Source organism: Phalangium opilio, unplaced genomic scaffold, assembly GCF_054372755.1.
Source record: "Phalangium opilio isolate 3A_F unplaced genomic scaffold, DU_Popi_V2 ptg000230l_1, whole genome shotgun sequence".
In the NCBI taxonomy this organism is placed as follows: domain Eukaryota; kingdom Metazoa; phylum Arthropoda; class Arachnida; order Opiliones; family Phalangiidae; genus Phalangium; species Phalangium opilio.
This window is the reverse complement of record NW_028324221.1, coordinates 129174-150993: the sequence shown is the minus strand read 5'-3', so window position 1 is coordinate 150993 and position 21820 is coordinate 129174. Positions and strand designations below refer to the sequence as shown.

The 21820-nt window shown below is 37.9% G+C and overlaps 1 protein-coding gene across 1 annotated transcript; it reads left to right on the top strand.

Annotated features, from left to right (window-relative positions):
• Positions 1 to 6578: 6578 nt before the first annotated feature.
• LOC149612848 (zinc finger BED domain-containing protein 4-like) lies at positions 6579 to 7783 on the top strand. The gene is made up of 2 exons (XM_089858046.1): positions 6579 to 7335; positions 7512 to 7783. Exons 1-2 carry the CDS (start codon positions 6579 to 6581, stop codon positions 7781 to 7783), a joined length of 1029 nt encoding a protein of 342 aa, XP_089714172.1.
• Positions 7784 to 21820: the final 14037 nt, after the last annotated feature.

Below are 21820 nucleotides of genomic sequence, written 5' to 3'. Positions count from 1 at the left end.
ATTCCATATCACTGAATCAAGCCTTAGCACTAGCGCAATCAATCGAGGCAGCAGCTAAAAGCACACAGGAGATTAAGGGCAAAAATGGAAACCACATGGATGCAATCAACAAAATATCGCAACGGGAAGAACATAAAGGCCGGCCAGCCAGACGGTCGGATAAAACCCTATCACGTAGACCCACGGAATGTATGAGATGCCTATCGTACGAGCACCAAGCGACACATTGCCCATACAAGGAGTACACTTGCTACAATTGCAGGAAGAAGGGTCATTTGCAAAGAGCCTGCCGCAGAGGAGCCAGAACGAATTCCCACCGCGAAGTACACAGCATCATGCCACTATCCGAACAGCACGAAACGGTTCACACCATCCAACCATGTACCCTCGAGCACGGCGAGACACCCAGCGAATACTCGATGTATCACATTAAAGCTGGCAACTTCCCGACTCATAGTCAAGCCATGGATCCTATACATATCACGTGCCGCATCAACAATTTCCCCATCCAGATGGAACTGGACACCGGGTCGGCGTACTCTCTTATGCCTGAAGCAAATTCACGATGGACGGACACAATTTAAAACTAGAACCATTCCACAACAACCTCACCTCATTCTCAGGACATAAAGTGAAGATTCTGGGGAAAACTAACGTCAAAGTGGAATTTGACAGCAGAATCGAGACACTACCGTTGCTGATCTATGAAGGATCGTGGGTAGACAATGGATCTTCTCTAAGTTGGACATCTTGAGGACTAGTTCAAATTCTTAAATCGCAACCGCCTACCGGAGGAATCCACCACGATGTACTTATCGGAACTTCGCAAAATGACGGAATTTTGCAACTTCGGCACATTTCTGGATCGAATGCTGCGGGATCGATTCATATGCGGCATTTAAGACGAAACTATTCAGAACAGACTCGATGGACGGACACAATTTAAAACTAGAACCATTCCACAACAACCTCACCTCATTCTCAGGACATAAAGTGAAGATTCTGGGGAAAACTAACGTCAAAGTGGAATTTGACAGCAGAATCGAGACACTACCGTTGCTGATCTATGAAGGATCGTGGGTAGACAATGGATCTTCTCCAAGTTGGACATCTTGAGGACTAGTTCAAATTCTTAAATCGCAACCGCTTACCGGAGGAATCCACCACGATGTACTTATCGGAACTTCGCAAAATGACGGAATTTTGCAACTTCGGCACATTTCTGGATCGAATGCTGCGGGATCGATTCATATGCGGCATACAAGACGAAACTATTCAGAACAGACTCCTCTCGGAACATTCCATATCACTGAATCAAGCCTTAGCACTAGCGCAATCAATCGAGGCAGCAGCTAAAAGCACACAGGAGATTAAGGGCAAAAATGGAAACCACATGGATGCAATCAACAAAATATCGCAACGGGAAGAACATAAAGGCCGGCCAGCCAGACGGTCTGATAAAACCCTATCACGTAGACCCACGGAATGTATGAGATGCCTATCGTACGAGCACCAAGCGATACATTGCCCATACAAGGAGTACACTTGCTACAATTGCAGGAAGAAGGGTCATTTGCAAAGAGCCTGCCGCAGAGGAGCCAGAACGAATTCCCACCGCGAAGTACACAGCATCATGCCACTATCCGAACAGCACGAAACGGTTCACACCATCCAACCATGTACCCTCGAGCACGGCGAGACACCCAGCGAATACTCGATGTATCACATTAAAGCTGGCAACTTCCCGACTCATAGTCAAGCCATGGATCCTATACATATCACGTGCCGCATCAACAATTTCCCCATCCAGATGGAACTGGACACCGGGTCGGCGTACTCTCTTATGCCTGAAGCAAATTCACGATGGACGGACACAATTTAAAACTAGAACCATTCCACAACAACCTCACCTCATTCTCAGGACATAAAGTGAAGATTCTGGGGAAAACTAACGTCAAAGTGGAATTTGACAGCAGAATCGAGACACTACCGTTGCTGATCTATGAAGGATCGTGGGTAGACAATGGATCTTCTCCAAGTTGGACATCTTGAGGACTAGTCTGGACACACGCACTCTGAAGGTGGATCATATCGAAACAGAGAACGAAGCGTTGAAGAACATATTGCGTAAGCATCAAGAGCTATTCACTCCAGGATTAGGGCGGTTGAAGGGAGTCAAGGTGCATCTTCATGTCAAACGAAATGCCAAACCAAAGTTCTGCAAGGCTCGGCCAGTACCATATGCGATGAGAGAGAAACTGGACGAAGAACTCACACGTTTAGAAAGGGAAGGCATCATTGAGAGCGTACCACACTCAGAGTATGCATCGCCTATAGTACCGTTGGTGAAGCCAACTAAAAGTCTCAGGGTCTGCGGGGACTATAAAACGACGGCAAACCAGGTCATCGACGTAGAACAATACCCCTTACCGCGAGCCGAAGACATATTTGCTGAAATGACGGGATGTAAATATTTCTCCAAATTGGACCTAAGAGAAGCATACACACAATTGGAACTTGATGACGAATCAAAAAAAATCGTGGTCATCAACACGCACAAAGGATTGTACCAACCTAACAGCTTACCATATGGAGTGGCATCAGCCTCCGCACTCTTCCAGAGACACATCGAATCGGTTGTACAAGGACTAAAAGGAACAGCAGTCTTTCAGGATGACATTCCAATAGGCGGAAGAACGGTGGAAGAACACTTGGAAAGACTAGAGGCAGTCCTAGACGCGCTGGAAATGGCTGGATTGAAGTTGCGCAAGGAAAAATGTCAATTCCTCCAGAAAACGGTCGAGATCCTCGGACATCGTATAGACGAAGAAGGTTTACACCCATTGGACGACAAAACCAAAGCAATATCAGACGCGCCGGAACCTATAAATGTTGAGCAACTGCGGTCATTCCTTGGATTGCTAGGGTACTACCGAAGATTTATCCCGAACGTATCAACGAGGTTAGCCCCCTTGCACCAACTACTGGAGAAAGGAAGAAATTGGGAATGGAACGAACAGCAAAAACAAGCATTCAAAGACGCCAAAACAGCACTGCATACCTCAAATGTACTGGTCCACTACGACCAGGACAAGCCGGTCGTCCTAGTATGTGACGCATCACCGTATGGCATTGGCGCGGTAATATCCCATTTGGACGAAAAAGGCCAAGAGCAACCCATAGCCTTCACATCGAGATCATTCACGAAAGCTGAAAGAAACTATCCACATATCGAGAGAGAAGCACTGGCCATTGTATTCGGCGTAGCGAAATTCAAGAACTATTTGCTGGGCCGGAAATTCACTTTGCTGACGGATCATCAGCCACTCATAACCCTTTTTGCGGAAAACAAAAACATACCTATAATGGCAGCGACAAGAATACAACGATGGGCATTGACGCTATCAGCCTACCATTACGAAATCCGATACAAGAAGGGAATACATCACGCGAATGCCGATGCCCTAAGCCGGTTACCGTTGGCAACACCCGAGTTCAAAACGCCTATACCGGAGGAGCATGTTTTCTACATGTCAACCTTCAGCGAATCCTTTGCTGTTACCTGCGAGGACATCAGACACTCAACTTTAAATGATCCACTGCTGAAACAAATCCTCCAGTTCACGAAAAGGGGATGGCCGAGAACGACATCTAAAGATTTAAAGGAATATCAAAGACGCAAGGATGAAATATCCATGACCAACGACATCCTCCTTTGGAACAATCGGGTCATCGTACCACAAACATACCAAGAGGCAATCATAAGAGAGCTGCACGGAACACATCAAGGAATGACGCACATGAAAGCAGTAGCCCGGTCGAAAGTTTGGTGGCCAGGACTTGATGCTCTAATAGAACAGACAGTCAAACAGTGCCCAGTCTGCCAAGAATATGCCCCGATGCCTGCCCAGAAGTTATCACCATGGAGAGAAACAGAAGCACCGTGGACCCGAATACACGTAGACTTCGCTGGTCCCATAGAAGGGAAATACCTGCTAATAGTCGTAGACTCCTACTCCAAATGGATAGAGGTATCCATTTGTAACACAACGTCCACCTTGACCGTTACTGAATCACTTCGACAAATATTTGCGAGATTCGGTCTACCCGTCACCATAGTGTCAGACAACGCCACGTGTTTCAGCAGCAATGAATTCAAGGAATTCACGACAAAGAACGCGATACGGCACGTACTAACGGCACCTTATCATCCTCAGTCGAACGGGCTCGCAGAGCGTAACGTAAGGACGGTCAAAAGTGCGTTGAAGAAGATATCCGGAGAGAAGCTCGAAGCGGTCCATTTGATAAAAAAGGGGTTGGAAGAAAATGGGTCCGGAAGCCTAAACAGAAGATTTGCCAGATTCTGATAAACCACAGGAGAACACCAACAGCCACAGGGAAATCACCGGCAGAATTGATGTTCGGGAGAAAAATGAGGACACGGTTGGACTTGATTCATCCCCAAAACGATGAAATGGAACAAAAGAATCAAGAACCAAACACCGACTCCTTCAAGGAAGGGGAAACAGTATATGCTAGGAACTACGGCAAAGGATCCAAATGGATTAAGGGCAGAATAAACGGGAAAACAGGAACTACGATGTACGACATAGAAACGCTTCGAGGCACATTAAGAAGACACCACGACCAGATACGGAAAAGGTACGACACGGTTTCGGTTGCCCAGTCGTCGGTTCCGGTTGCCCAGTCGTCGGTTCCGGTTGCCCAGTCGTCGGTTCCGGTTGCCCAGTCGTCGGTTCCGGTTACCCAGTCGTCGGTTACGGTTGCCCAGTCGTCGGTTCCGGTTGCCCACTCGTCGGTTCCGGTTGCCCACTCGTCGGTTCCGGTTGCCCACTCGTTGCTTCCGGTCGCCCAGCCGTTAGTCTCATTGGCCAAACCAGAGAGCCATTTAACCACAGCAGATACAGAAGGAAAGAGAGGTTCCACAAACAAACCGCCGGACATTGATACCCAAAATCAGTCACTACGTCGATCATCCCGGTTGAGAATCATACCGGACAGATTGGGCTTATAGAATTAAATTTAGTAGAAAACGTTATGTAAATATGTAAAAGAGTTGTAAAATGTTCAAAATCCTTTTATCTTCGTAAATGAAAAGAGGTATTGTAGTAGACCCAAATGTATTTCAAGCGTTTATTTTTGGAATTTCAACGCGATTGCGCAGATCGCGGTGTTCGGTTTTTCTCTCTCGCTATATCCAGTTTTTGCTTGGAGGAAGTAGGTGATATGGAATAATGCCTGACCTCTCTACCTTCAACTACGGAAACGAAGTCCTCCCAGCATATTCACCGTTTCGGTAGGAGCGTGTCAGAGTTTTCCCAGAGTCCCTTTACCTTGACCCTACGTCCCTAACTAACGGCAAAATATATACTTAATGCCGCAGATCGTACATTATCATCATGTGACTCCATCTCATCTCTTTCCTCCAAGGTCTTAGCGTGGGAAATTTCATTCTATACTAAACTCGTGGGAACCAAAAGAGAACGGAAAAAATAAATTCCATTCTACTACTAAAACTCTGGGAACTAGAACTAGAAGTTAAAGGAGCAAAGTAGTTGTCGGTCGCCTGTTCAGCAACTCGCTATCTTAGGTTATGTTAAAACTGAATTAAAGCTTTAACTCCTATTTGAAAAAATCTAAAAAATGGCGAAGCGTTGTCGCAAATCAAACGAGGATGACATTGAAGAAGACCAGTCTGCAAATTCAACACTAGCTTCGTGTAACCTTTTGGAGACAGAAGTGCCTGCTAACACTTGTTCCGACGGCACAAGAAAAAACAGGAGTGGTGTATGGGCTTTCTTTGAAAATTGTGGTACAGTAAGTGGCACTTTCATTACCAAATGCAAAATTGAAGGTTGCGGAAAAGAACTGAAAAGGATAGACAACTGTACGAGTTCGATGCTAAACCATCTAAAATTGAAACATTCGTTGAGCTACAAAATGATAGAAGAGCAACAGTTGGCCAAGAAATAGAAATCAACTAGTCAAGGAGCACAAGTAGAACCAAGTTCCCAGATTGAAAACATCGTTTCACTTTTTGAGAAGAGTCAGAAGTGGCAATCTGAGCACCCTAAAGCAAAATCAATTACGAATACTTGATGGCCGTTGACATGCAACCGTATTCAATTGTGGAAAGGAAGGGTTTCCTGAAAGTGCTTCATACTATGGAACCACAGTATGAGCCCTCTTCACGAACCACATTCTCAAGAAAAATAATACCAGAGCTGTACGCACAAGTCAAAAACTTGGTCAATGAAGATATTAAAAGCATTCAAGGAATTGTAAATCATACTGAAGGAATTCAATCAATGTCATTCACAACTGATTTTTGGAGTTCAAGTGCATTGGACTCTTATATGTCACTCACTAGTCACTTCATCACCAGAGATTTTGAAATGAGGGAACTCACACTTAATTGCTATTCGTTCACTCAACAACACACGGGTGAAAACATTCTCGAATGAATGAAAACCACTTTAAATGATTTGAAACTAAGGCCATCTATGCCTATCTTTGTTATATCTGACAATGGAAAGAATAATGTAAAGGCGATGAGGATGTCCACATGGACACATATTCCATGTTTCGCACACACTCTGAATCTTGTGGTGAAGGACACCCTGAGTCCTGAGAAGAAAGATTTAGATGAAGATCCAGGAAGACCCAGAACATCAAAGCTTTCGAGCAAATGCCGAAGAATTGTTGGCCATTTTAAAATGAGTTACATTGCAAATGAGAGCCTTAAGTTAAGGCAGAAGAGTTTAATTTTAAAACCACTCAAGGTCATTCAAGATGTTCCAACTAGATGGAATTCGACATATTACACGTTGAAAAGACTTCTCGAAATAAAGGAGCCACTATCAATGGAGTTATCTTCTAACACAAAAATTGACAACTTAACAGGATTGGAATGGAACAAGGTCTCTTATCTTGTTTCCATTCTGAAGACTTTCGAGGAAGCAACAGTCCAAATAAGTGGAACTCTTTACCCTACATTGTCCCTGATTTATGTGATTCTTGATAGTTTGGAAATATCTCTCACTACTCCACCATTCTGTTCTGAAGATGAGTCAAAAACCTTGTTGCAAAGTTTAAGACGCAGATTTCCGGACTTGAGACAAAACAAGTTTTACCTTCTATCAATGCTTTTGGATCCTCGTTTTAAAACGATTATTTTCAAGGATAAAGAGTCCAGTGATTTTGCAATCAATTTACTTAAAGAAGAAGCTGCCAGCTTTTCAGTTAACTCAGCTACCGAAGACGAATCTGTTGAACAAACGTTTAGTGACGCTAACTTGAACATCAACACTTCAGGTATATATTAATTTTCAAGTGTGCTTAATTTAAAGGTTATTTACATTTTTGTTTGTCAGCAGAAATATACGGCCAGAGATCTTCACTCTTCAACTTGTATTATCAAAAGTAGAAAGAAAAAACCTGTAGAGCTGCTGGTGTAAGCGAATCTGAAATGATTAAACTATATCTCGAAGAGGACCCAATTGGACCTTTCGCTTTGAACGCGGAAACCATCGTAATCCTTAAATGGTGGAAGATGAAAAAAGAAAAATACCCAAAGCTTGCTGAAATGGCCAGGTTGTACCTCTTAATTCCAGCAAGTTCTGTTGCAAGCGAAAAAATATTTTCAACGTTTGAAAACATCGTTGATGGGAGGAAATCATTGCTTCCTGAAAATGTTGAGAAGCTTGTATTTCTCCATAAAAATTTGGTTCGCAATCAGTACAACATTTTCAAGAAGAATTAATAGTAAAATCTCTTATAAGGGCCTTAGTTGTGAGTGAAGAAACTATTACTTTATTTAATTTTTTCCATTCTATTATTTTTTTAAGCAGCTAAGTTACGCTCCTTAACTTTTTTAAAAATAACATGAGCAAGATTACTGCATTTCTATTTTCCATTCCATTACTGTATTTTTCTTTTTTTCGTGGAGAAGCTAAGTTACCCTCCTGTTTCAAACAATTTCACTATTCAGTTTACTGCATAATATTTTCATTTTGAACATAAATTTCTATTTTGAAAGTACAAAATAAGTAACAAACTTGTAACTGAAAAGTAAATTTTTAAGGTCTTAAGATAAGTGCTAGTTCAATTCTTATTATTTTTCTGTATTACATATTTAAATTGTTATTTAAATATGTAAAATTATATTTCTTTAAATTATTAAGCGAAGTTCCGTTTTCTCTACATATCCCTGACTTTCATTAAACTGCTATATGTATTAAAAAAACTATTAATCGTTTGGAATCGAATATTCGTCAACAAAAACCGAGTAATCGAACTTTCGAGTATTCGTTTTGAAAAAAACGAATACTCGAATTAGATTTTTTGGAAAACGAGTAATATTCGTTCGAACGAGTAATCGATTCGCATTTCGAATAGGAGATTTACTATTCGATTCGTATTCGACTCGGTTTGGAAAACCACTATTGGCACAGCCCTAGGAATTATCTTTGCAATTTTCTAGGGAAATATTTTTGGGAATTTTCTTGGGAAATATCTTTGCAATTTTCTATGGAATTATCTTTGCAATATTCTAGGTAAATATCTTTGGGCATTTTCTCGGGAAATAACTTTGGGCCTTTTCAAGGGAAATATCTTTGGGCATTTTCTAGGGATATGTCTTTGGAAATATCTTTGGGCATTTTCTAGGGTAACATCTTTGGGCATTTTCTAGGGAAACATCTTGGGGTATTTTCTAGGGAAACATCTTGGGGTATTTTCTAGGGAAACATCTTGGAGCATTTTCTAGGGAAACATCTTTGGGTATTTTCTAGGGAAACATCTTGGGGTATTTTCTAGGGAAACATCTTGGGGTATTTTCTAGGGAAACATCTTGGAGCATTTTCTAGGGAAATATCTTTGGAAATTTCCTGGGAAACATATTTGGAATTTTCTAGGGAAAAATCTTTTGGAAATTTCTAGGGAAATATCTTTGGAAATAAGTTTGGGCATTTGAAAACATCTTTGGGCAATTTCTTGGGAAATATCTTTGCAATTTTCTAGGGAATTGTCTTTGGAATTTTCAAGGTAAATATCTTTGGGCATTTTCTAGGGAAATATCTTTGGGCATTTTCAAGGGAAATATCTTTGGGCATTTTCTAGGGAAATATCTTTGGGCATTTTCTAGGGAAATATCTTTGGGCATTTTCTAGGGAAATATCTTTGGGCATTTTCTAGGGAAATATCTTTGGGCATTTTCTAGGGAAATATCTTTGGGAATTTTCTAGGGAAATATTTTTGGGAATTTTCTTGGGAAATATCTTTGCAATTTTAAGGTAAATATCTTTGGAAATATCTTTGGGCATTTTCTAGGGAAACATCTTTGGGCATTTTCAAGGGAAATATCTTTGGGCATTTTCTAGGGAAATATTTTTGGGAATTTTCTTGGGAAATATCTTTGCAATTTTCTAGGGAATTATCTTTGGAATTTTCTAGGGAATTATCTTTGGAATTTTCTAGGGAATTATCTTTGGAATTTTCAAGGTAAATATCTTTGGGCATTTTCTAGGGAAATATCTTTGGGCATTTTCTAGGGAAATATCTTTGGGCATTTTCTAGGGAAACATCTTTGGGCATTTTCTAGGGAAACATCTTTGGGCATTTTCAAGGGAAATTTCTTAGGGCATTTTCTATGGAAATATCTTTGGAATTTTCCTGGGAAACATATTTGGAATTTTCTAGGGTAAAATCTTTTGGAAATGTCTAGGGAAATATCTTTGGAAATAACTTTGGGCATTTGAAAACATCTTTTTGCATTTTCTAGGGAAATATCTTTGGAAATATCTTTGCAATTTTCTAGGGAAATATTTTTTGGAATTTTCTTGGGATATATCTTTGGAAATATCTTTGGGCATTTTCAAGGGAAATATCTTTGGGCATATTCAAGGGAAATATCTTTGGGCATTTTCAAGGGAAATATCTTTGGGCATTTTCTAGGGATTTATCCTTGGAATTTTCTTGGGATATATCTTTGGAATTTTCTAGGGAAACATCTTGAGATATTTTCTAGGGAAACATCTTGGAGCATTTTCTAGGGAAACATCTTGGAGCATTTTCTAGGGAAATATCTTTGGGCATTTTCTATGGAAACATCTTTGGGCATTTTCTAGGGAAATATCTTTGGAATTTGATAGGGAATTGTCTTTGGAATTTTCAAGGTAAATATCTTTGGGCATTTTCTAGGGAAACATCTTTGGGCATTTTCAAGGGAAATATCTTTGGGCATTTTCTAAGGAAATATCTTTGGGCATTTTCTAGGGAAATATCTTTGGGCATTTTCTAGGGAAATATCTTTGGGCATTTTCTAGGGAAATATCATTGGGCATTTTCTAGGGAAATATCTTTGGGAATTTTCTAGGGAAATATTTTTGGGAATTTTCTAGGGAAATATTTTTGGGAATTTTCTTGGGAAATATCTTTGCAATTTTCAAGGTAAATATCTTTGGAAATATCTTTGGGCATTTTCTAGGGAAACATCTTTGGGCATTTTCAAGGGAAATATCTTTGGACATTTTCTAGGGAAATATTTTTGGACATTTTCTAGGGAAATATTTTTGGGAATTTTCTTGGGAATTATCTTTGGAATTTTCTAGGGAATTATCTTTGGAATTTTCTAGGGAATTATCTTTGGAATTTTCTAGGGAATTATCTTTGGAATTTTCTAGGGAATTATCTTTGGAATTTTCAAGGTAAATATCTTTGGGCTTTTTTTAAGGGAAATTTCTTGGGGCATTTTCTAGGGAAATATCTTTGGGCATTTTCTAGGGAAATATCTTTGGGAATTTTCTAGGGAAATATTTTTGAGAATTTTCTAAGGAAATATTTTTGGGAATTTTCTTGGGAAATATTTTTGCAATTTTCTAGGGAATTATCTTTGGAATTTTCAAGGTAAATATCTTTGGAAATATCTTTGGGCATTTTCAAGGGAAACATCTTTGGGCATTTTCAAGGGAAACATCTTTGGGCATTTTCAAGGGGATATATCTTTGGGCATTTTCTAGGGAAATATTTTTGGGATTTTTCTTGGGAAATATCTTTGGAATTTTCTAGGGAATTATCTTTGGAATTTTCAAGGTAAATATCTTTGTAAATATCTTTGGGCATTTTCAAGGGAAACATCTTTGGGCATTTTCAAGGGAAATATCTTTGGGCATTTTCTAGGGAAATATCTTTGGGAATTTTCTAGGGAAATATTTTTGGGAATTTTCTAGGGAAATATTTTTGGGAATTTTCTTGGGAAATATCTTTGCAATTTTCTAGGGAATTATCTTTGGAATTTTCAAGGTAAATATCTTTGGAAATATCTTTGGGCATTTTCTAGGGAAACATCTTTGGCCATTTTGAAGGGAAATATCTTTGGGCATTTTCTAGGGAAATATCTTTGGGAATTTTCTTGGGAAATATCTTTGATCATTTTCTAGGGAAACATCTTTGGGAATTTTCTTGGGAAATATCTTTGGGCATTTTCTAGGGAAATATCTTTGGGAATTTTCTTGGGAAATATCTTTGCAATTTTCAAGAGAAATATCTTTGGAATTTTCTTGGGATATATCTTTGGGCATTTTCTAGGGAAACATCTTTGGGCATTTTCTAGGGAAATATCTTTGCAATTTTCTAGGGAAATATCTTTGGAATTTTCCTGGGAAACATCTTTGGGTATTTTCTAGGGAAACATCTTGGGGTATTTTCTAGGGAAACATCTTGGAGTATTTTCTAAGGAAACATCTTGGGGTATTTTCTAGGGAAACATCTTGGAGTATTTTCTAGGGAAACATCTTGGAGCATTTTCTAGGGAAACATCTTGTAGCATTTTCTAGGGAAATATCTTTGGCATTTTCCTGGGAAACATATTTGGAATTTTCTAGGGTAAAATCTTTTGGAAATTTCTAGGGAAAAATATTTGGAATTTTCTAGGGAAAAATCTTTTGGAAATGTCTAGGGAAATATCTTTGGAAATAACTTTGGGCATTTGAAAACATCTTTTGGCATTTTCTAGGGAAATATCTTTGGAAATATCTTTGCAATTTTCTAGGGAAATATTTTTTGGAATTTTCTTGGGATATATCTTTGGAATTTTCTTGGGATATATCTTTGGAAATATCTTTGGGCATTTTCAAGGGAAATATCTTTGGGCATATTCAAGGGAAATATCTTTGGGCATTTTCAAGGGAAATATCTTTGGGCATTTTCTAGGGATTTATCCTTGGAATTTTCTTGGGATATATCTTTGGAATTTTCTAGGGAAACATCTTGAGGTATTTTCTAGGGAAACATCTTGGAGCATTTTCTAGGGAAATATCTTGGAGCATTTTCTAGGGAAATATCTTTGGGCATTTTCTATGGAAACATCTTTGGGCATTTTCTAGGGAAATATCTTTGGAATTTGAACGTGCCTGGCTTTTATTCCTCGGCGATGGAAAAATAATGGTAATTGGACTAGGTTTTAGAGCTACAATTATAGATATTCAAGTTTACGGCAAATTTAATTTAAATTGGTTATAGTGATTAATTATGTTAAAATGTGCGTCAGTTCTATTACAAAAACCTTTTTCAGAAATAATAATCTTCTTTCCTACTTCTTTTTATTCAGATTAAATCAAATAAAACCACTATTACTTCTCAACACTTGTTTGTTGAGCATTTTTTCACTCCTACTAAGCTTTTGCGATGTAAACAGGGGGGTCATTAGTCTCTCGGGGCATACAAGGGGAATTAATCCGACTAAGTTTAATAGAGACCACTAAAAGCTATATATGACAGCCAGCGTCTAATTAGAGAAATAATAGAGCATGAAACCCGCAACGAAAAATTTAGCAGTAGTTGTCATTTAAGAACCGTCTTTTACGAATTCACATTCCACTTATCATTAGCAGGTATGCGGCGCAAGTGCTTAAAGTATTCTCCCAGTTATTGTGAAAACTTTCGATTGAAAACGTATAGCAAAGCAAAAAAATGCATAACAATTTTTGAAGTATGTTTCGATTTTAAATTATTGACAAATAAAGTACGTTTTAGTTGAAGATGTGTTTGAACTTATCGTATTGGCGAACGAAATTTTTTGGCTTCGTCGAAATGGATGTTTTGAAACGGTTTAACTAACATTCAAATCTTTGAATCAGCTTAATATACTTTCGCGATTAGCGGTACGGTACTCTTTATCAAAATATTGGAAAAATAAACGTTAAATTCAAAATCTGTGACTGTGCATTATAGACTACTTCTCACGTTACCTTAATGACGGAGGAAGTTTTCGAAGTTTTCGTAGAGCTGAACTATGAGCTTGCGTCCGTTGTCAGTAAGATGGAGGAAATATCGAACGCGTTCGCTTGTCCTTTGCCTCAAAGCAGTTTAAATTGTGTTACAACGGTCGATATAGTTTAATTTCACAATGTTATGATGCATATTTTTCGTGGTGGGAATAATTGCAAAAATATAAATCGCTTTTGAAAATCTCGAAAACAAGGCATTCATGTTAAAGATAAAATACAAGGAATATTGAGAGAACGACTTTCTAAAATGTATTTTACGTTGTGTTTCAGCGGCCACAGCAGCTTTTGCAATCCATATATCTGGGGTAATTGCACTTACTCATGGAGCAAAATATAAATCCTACTTTTAACTGTGTTTATAATAACATGGAACTAGCACATTGTTAATGGCAATTAACATGCACTCTAAAACATTATGGTACCAAAAATGGTGTTGTAGTGGTGTAAAATTTAGTCTTCACTGTTTGTGCACCTTGACAGAGTGTTGAAATGAAGTGAAAATAGAGCGATATTTTATTAACACCTTTAGCTAAAATGAGTTTTTTAAAAAAGGGTTCCACAAACATCATTCGATAAAAGGTGCTAAAATTATACCTAAATGTCTTTAAATAACACCGTTGGTGTTTAATTTTTAAAAAAACCATACACTTCCATATAAGGTGGAACAATGACTCAAAAAACTCTATTTGTTAGAAGGTGGGCAAATGAAATCTAAATTAAATAAAATAAAACCTTCCAATACCACAATAAAAAGTGCTAAACTAACTTGAAAATGAAGCTGTATTTTTAAATGCCATTAGATTAAATAAAAGGTGGAAAGAAGCCACCAATTGTTATATGAAATTTAAATAGTGCATCGGTTCACTCCGTTTACAAATATAAACACCATTGCAAACCTTTATTTAACCCATTTAAAATCCTTATTTACTCCATTTCAAATCCTTATTTACCCCAATTAAATTTCCTATTTGCTCAATTTCAAACTCCTAATTATCATTTTTCAAACCCAATTTACCCATTTGAAGTGCCTGTTTACCCTCATTTCAAGTTCGTATTTACGCCATTTCAAGTTACTATTTACCATTTCATCTCATATCAAACCCATTATTTACCACTGTTTCAAGCTATTCATCCTATTTCAGGACCATAATGCCTGATTTACATGAATATTATAGTCGTGTTCAGTGGAACTTCACTACCTTTCCTGTTATGTATGTACACCTTAAAGGCTTTCCGATTATATCAAACCCGAATGAATACGACTACAAGTTAATGCTGTTCAAATTATCCAAAATAACTCTATTGGTCGATTCAGATTGTGTTAACAAAGAGCATGTTTTACTTTTCAACGAACCACTTTAAAACCTTTCTGAAGCCTGTTTGCACAATTTTTAAAAAATTTACCAATACATTATTGCTCATTTGCAAATATTCCATAGCATAAGATTTGTTATTTTTATTGTACGAACCGAGATTAATATTTAGTCATTGAATAATAAACCCGGGGCCTTTTTCAATAAATGCTGTATTTTTTCAAGGTCCTTGAACAATAAAGGCTTTATTTATTAAGGTTTATAAACAATAAACACATGCCTTTTGTAGAATAATGTATGTTTTATAGGTCAGGTTAGGTTAGGGTTAGGAAAGGCTTAGGTTAGTGTTAAGTGTGATTAAATGACACATTGCTCTAAGAATTAATATGGTTTATTCGACTGCATAACTGGAGTCTATGACTGCGCGAGTCCGAGTGCCGGCCGCTAGCCGAGCCTTCCACGGACTCCTCTCCTAGATGACGTCATCCTTGTTAAGAGGATGGCGTCCTCTAGTGGAAGTTATTACAAGTACTAATAGGTACGAAATTCAAATGTAACAGTTAGTTTAGGTGTCTTTGAGACCTACGGTTCCAAATTATAAGCATTGTACCTCTTAATAGTAGACGTCTGCATGTATTCTTATATTCAATATTTACATACTTTTATCGCTGACAGCGTTTAAAAAGAAAATATTTGCTAATGTCGTTTTTATAGGCACTATACATTAGAAAATTTCTTCTGGGTACTCATTCTATGTTCAAACTTCAATACAGTGTTACCTAGGATTTTGGGCGAGCTAATGTTAAAAAACTTTTGTTCGCTGCTGCGGTGTTTCTACATGCGTATTCTACGTGGCTTGGGTCTCCATCGTTTTGTTGAAAAAAGAGGCAATAAATCTCAAGAATCTACGAGTTGGTCATTTTATGTTTCGCTCCATAATGCTAAAGATAGGCAAAATAGGCCGATTAAACCTCGGAGTAGACTGTCTTCCCCCACCTGAAATGACTTGAAAGTCGGAACATATCTAAACTCTAAATCAATAATAATTCTGGGAAAGTTTCGTTTTGTAACTGCAAAGGGACACCGAGAAAAACGTCCCAGAAATCTGGCCCAATTCCAGCTCTTTTAGACCAAACGCCTGTAGAAATGTTTAACACGCACGGCACCAATGTATTGCGCATGAAGCGAAATCAAGGGGCTGCCCAAAGAACATATATATAGCTATATAGGCTGGGTTGTATAGTCTTTGTTTTCCCCCCATTAATAGTAGGTAAAAAATAACTAAGAGTAATAATACCAACAATGTTCCCAGAAGTGATATTTAACACGTAGGCTATATTATCATTAGACTTTTTATCATGGACATACTAAATATTGTGTACACTATAAGCATTGAATTTACATTATTTACAAGTTTAGGAATGAGTAAAATCCCTTTATTTATATATATTAAACCATATTAGGTAAGAGTTCCAAGTCAGTTGCGTTTATCTCAGATTAAGCGTGGCATTTCCACCATGATTTGGTTTTGTCAGCAACTAAGAGAAGAGCACTTGGATGTTTGTTGGAAAGCGGTACTATAAATTAACTACTACACGGGTATATACATAACATCTTGATGAATTATATATTTTAACATCGCAAAAATAGCACTAATTCTGTGCTTTGTCGCCACCGTTCAAGGCTAAACAAAAAACTATTTAGGTTTTTTGTTTAGTCTATGTTGTGTTCCCCAGAATTAGTGGATCAAATATACCTAAGAGACATAATACCAATAAGATTGCTGTAGTAGATTTATTCTTAATTCTAATAATACTTTTCAATTGATTTACACAAACATGATCATAGATAAAAGCAATTACAATACAAATATGCTATTTTAAACTATGTTAGGTAGGGTTTCTAAGGCGGTAGCGTCATCGCAAACTGCACTTAACTAGGACTGGTACCAGCTGCCCCTTTCTTCGTGGCGTCGATAGCCGAGGTACCAAATTACGCTGCTAATGTGAGAACACGTGCCGAGGGTCAAGTAGCCGCCCTTGCAGGTGCAGTACCATTCTTTTATAGAGTCTACGCCTAAACCATTGGGGACGTATCGAATTAAAGCCTGATGGGTGGTTGAACTTGAAAATTGACTGGCCACCCGAACACGGATGAGGTCAACGTGCACTCGACAAACCTCAACGGTGAACGAACCAGAATTTTCAACTGTCAAAGCTACGTACGACGCAGCTCGCCTGGTTTTGAATTCACTCATAACGATGTCTTTCACGTCTGTTTCACTTAGTACCGGAAAGTCATCTAAGTTCAATTCGTCTAGCTTATGCCATTGCGATGGCCTGCGAAGAATTCCGCTTTCAACCAATGGTTTTAGAGGGTGTTCAACCTTTTCAGACGCCACCATTTTATCCACAGCTTCTTCCCAATTGCCGTTGTAGTGTAGCTCTGGATGATAAGCATTTATGAGAGCCGCGGCTAGGTGAAGCAATTTCGTTATGTATGGAATCATGTGGACGTGAATACGATTTTGGAAAATGTTGAAGATGGTTTGCAAATGTCCGTTTCTTGCTTCGACAGGCCATCTCAGGTATGTAACTTTCCGGGAACGGTTTACTTCATTTGTGCTTACTTGTTTTTCTCCTTTACGCAAAAACGACGGCATTTGTAACGACACTACTAGTTCCCAAACAAACCTCTATGGGAAAATTCTTAGATGAAAAGCAATTGCCTATAAAACTACAAGAAATATTCCCTCAAAATCTACCAAATGCCCTTTATTCGTTAAAAACCGTGACATACAACAATGTCACTTATACCCTGTATTGCTTTTTAGTTGAAAACGTCTAGGGAGAAACCGTAACAGAATTCATGAAAATTGCGTTTATATTTTCAGTTAACGGATTTGTATATTTAGCGGGGCAAATTTATAAAGCAACACATTTTAATACAGATTTGCACTGTTACGAAATATCACTACCAGAGGAATCTAGCTGGTGTTTTAAAATGTGTGGAAACGAGAACTACCACGTAATGCATGACTCTTGCAATCTGAGAGGAAAATATTTCATAACTTTGCGATCCGCTGTTTGGGATAAAAGTAGTTTGTAGCATAGCTGTCCGCGCTCACCTCAATTTAGCGAGCCCGAGCGCGAATTTAGCGAGGCTCTTCGAAATAATTGATTAAGTCACGAGCCCGAGCCGAGCCCGAAAGTTTATGAAAAAGTTTTCTGAGCTTGAGCCCGGGCTCACAATACGTCACAAACAAAGTGAGCCTTGAGCTGAGCCCAGGTTCGACTGTAAAATCAACGAGGGCTTGCGCTGAGCTCTCTTACAAATGTTTTGGCTTTCCTGAGCTCGAGCGAGGCCAACTGAAAACTATGAGACAGCTCATTTTGAAAGGGCGCTCACTGTTTTGAGACTGCGCTCAGCTTGGCTCAGCGCCGTATTCAGTGCCAACAGAAACTAGCGTAACTCATTGGTAGATGAAGTTTTGAAATTTTTTTTAATACAAATGTAGTGCAAGTCATTTGGATAGTAAATATGTATTGTAGTTTTGCATTTATCGCGTAAAAATAGCTGCAAAATTATTTATTTCAACATCTTCACTGTTTGGAAGAAATATTCTCCGGAAATATGAGACCAAGCTCGAGCTTGAGCTTACTAAATTGAATGAGCCCGAGCTCGAGGTGAGCCTTAAATTCTATCAATTTTGAGCCCGAGCTGAGCCCGCGAAAGATATTAGAGAGAGCTTGAGCTCGAGCTTAGCCCATCAAAATTATGCGAATGAACCCGAGCCCGAGGCGAGCTCATTTATAAAAACTAACTGAGCTTGAGCTCACATTGAGCTCTAAGGAAACATTGTTTCAATTTTGAGCTTGAGGTGAGCTCGTTGTCAATTTCTATAAAGTAACGTGAGCTGAGCTGAGCCCAAGCGATGGTGGACAGGTATGGACTTTGTAGTCTCAAAAACATTCTATAGATTTCTAGAGAAAATTTGTTAAATAAGGCAAAAGCGTTTACATATGCATAGTGTGAAAATAATCGGGGCCGGATTTTGAGGTGTGGAAGGCCGTGGAGCAAGAAAGGAGTGGATACCCCTAATATGGGGGGGGGTTGTGCGTCGGGAGTAGAGTATTGCTATACAATGCACATTCGCCACTTCGAGCTCGTATGTTAAAATGAAAACAATTTATCTTTGGTTTTTTAATGGTTTAAGTAGGTTTTTGATGCTAGTTTATCTGCTCAGGAATTCGGTGTTGTCTCCACCATTTCTCAGTGTCTTTGCTACGTTTGATATAAACCGATTTTAATATCACATAGTTCTAATGTAAATTTAAATTTAATTTAAAATTAAATGATTGAGTTTCGGGTGACCATAAAAATATCGAAAGTTAATGTATTTATTATTATCCATTTTTCGCGTAAAATGGAATAAAGATCGTTTTAAATATAATTTCAAAAGCGTGACTTTTTCCCATGTAACTGTCCTTTGTATCATGTCTTTGAAAATAAAGGAATTGAAATGTTTTAAAAAAGGATTATATGTATAAAAGCCTTTAAAATGCCATCAAAAGTATTGTATCGAAAAGGATTTTAAACAGTTTTAACTGTAAAAGTTGTTTTTTAGAATTTAAAATAAAAGACTTAAGACGGCTTGAAAAAGGTTTAAAAAATAATAAAACCTTGATTATACCATTAATCTTAAAGGTATAGGAAAGGATTAGATTAATAAAATCCTTTAAAATACCTTCAAAGTATTGTATCGAAAAGGGATTTTAAACAGTTTTAACTGTAAAAGTTGTTTTGTAGACCTTTAAAATAAAGGAATAAAGACAGCTTAGAAAAGGTTTAAAAATTAATAAAACCTTTATAATACCATTAATCTTAAAGGGATAGAAAAGGATTAGATTAATAAAATACCCCTATTTTAAACCCTTCGGGGTTTATATGTAAAAAGGGTATTTTTTACAGGGTTTAAAAATATTTTTAGTACCCTTTCATACCCTTGGGGTTATAAATTGTTAAGCAAAGGGTTTATTTTTTGAAAGTATTCCTTTTTGAGAACTTCAACAAACCCTTATTTTTAACAGTGTATGGCCATCTCAACAAACAGCATCAATATTGATAAGGTTGAGGACTGTGTTTTCGCGCTACTTATCAACGTCAACTACCAATGTGATTGACATTGGCCAAAATGGTTGATACGTGTTCGGTCAGCTTTACGGTCAAAGCTAAGTAAGTCTCTGCAAAGACTGTAATATAGTCTTTATAGTGTCTTTCCTTTTTAAAGATTATTAAAAAAGCTAATTTCCAGCTCCTTTTTGGAATTCTGTTGTTTGTAGTCTGCTTCCTTTCCTGCTAGAAACATATCCTAAACCTAGATTTTAACTATTTGTTACCAACAGTGGATTGTTTAAACCATAAATATAAGTAGAAGAAGAGAATTTATTTTGCACGGACAAATTAATAAAACAATGCCGTTTACTTAAGACATAGGAACAATGTATGTCCCATGTGGTTTCTTTTAGTAGGTAGCGCTTTTTTCATGGACTGAAAAAATATTATATAGGCATAACAAAGGTTAGGGTAAAGATTCCATAGAAAAGAAAACTTCTCAGTACCAATGATATTTATATCTTTTTCCTTCGGAATTAATACATAAACCACTCCATTCTAAACGAGTTATGCGAAGGAGGGCACACTAAATCCCGCCCCTTCCAAAATATTCTTAGTATATAAAATTTTGCAATTATCAGAGCTTGCAGTGTATGGGTCATCAGAACCCGCTCAAAACACGCGGTCAGATCCAAATCTTTCCACATTGTAAACGGTACGTGACTCTCTGGACTTTCCTGCCAACCTTAATAATCTATGACTACAAATTAATTTCTCTTTTTAGGGAGTGAGCAGAATATTTCAAATATTCATTATTGATCCCTCAATACGTATTCCCTTCAAAATAATTAATTTCATGATATAATGTTATCGGAGAATGGAATTGTTCTTGAAAAAGCGAAGATATGCAATTTTTTGAATAAATTTAGAGGGAATAAATCGATTAACGGTAAAATCAGTTGATAGAAATAAATTGTGATTAAGGATTAAGTTAATAATAATAATAATAATTAAAGAAAAATTGCAATATCTGAACTTCAGTCAATTGATAAACCTCACTCATATCGTTTGTTTTTCGGCCTTGGTTCAAACCAAGAAATTTTTGTATAATCCAGGAAAGCTCTTGCTTTTTTAAATAATACGAATTTCACTTGATGGAAATTTCACAAAATTATAAATTTGACGGGCTCATCTTGTTCTAAACGTACAATGTAAATTACATAGTTAGCATTAGAAACAGTTATTGTAATCGAAAATAGGAAACACTTCACACCAGAGACCTGCACGGGCCGAGTTTTTCAGGCCCGACCCAAGCCCGGCCCGGTTTTAGCATTTTGAATAAGCCCGAAACCCGGCCCGAGCCCGAGTACATAGTTGGTTTTTCGGCCCGGTCCGGCCCGGCCCGTTACATGCATTAACCAAGCCCGGTCCGGCCCCGCCCGACACATTGCACGAATTGAACAGGTCCGGCCCGGCCCGGCCCGTTACACGTATTTCAGTTGTAATTTTTATATTTTTTTACATAAAATCAAGGTTTTGAATTCATATCTGATTTAGCGTCGTGTATTATTCACTTCTTTTGATAATAGTTCGTTACATTGGTTCTTAGAAGCTTATACTCATTTAAATTATCTTTCATTTGAACTTTGGATTTAATGAGAATCAAGTTCGGCCCGGCCCGGCCCGTTACAATTTTCAAAAGTGGAAAGCCCGGCCCGATACAATTTTCAAAAGTGGAAAGCCCGGCCCGGCCCGGCCCGATACAATTTTCAAAAGTGGAAAGCCCGGCTCGGCCCGGGCTTGAGCCCGGCCCGTGCAGGACTCTGCTTCACACTGCACATAATAGCTAAAGTTTAGACGCATTAGTGTGCGTATTGCTAAACTAAATATTAAATAGTGTTAATCAAGTTCTAAAGTACATGCAAGTGTAGTGCTATAGCATAAATGAATATCGAATTGCTGATATAGTAAATATAATTGTGTTTTATTGAAGGACTCTTGATTGTAAACTAATAGCCACGCCAAAGACAAATTAACATCATTAAATAAATAAGGATGATATTTTGGCCAGGCCTATGATGTATG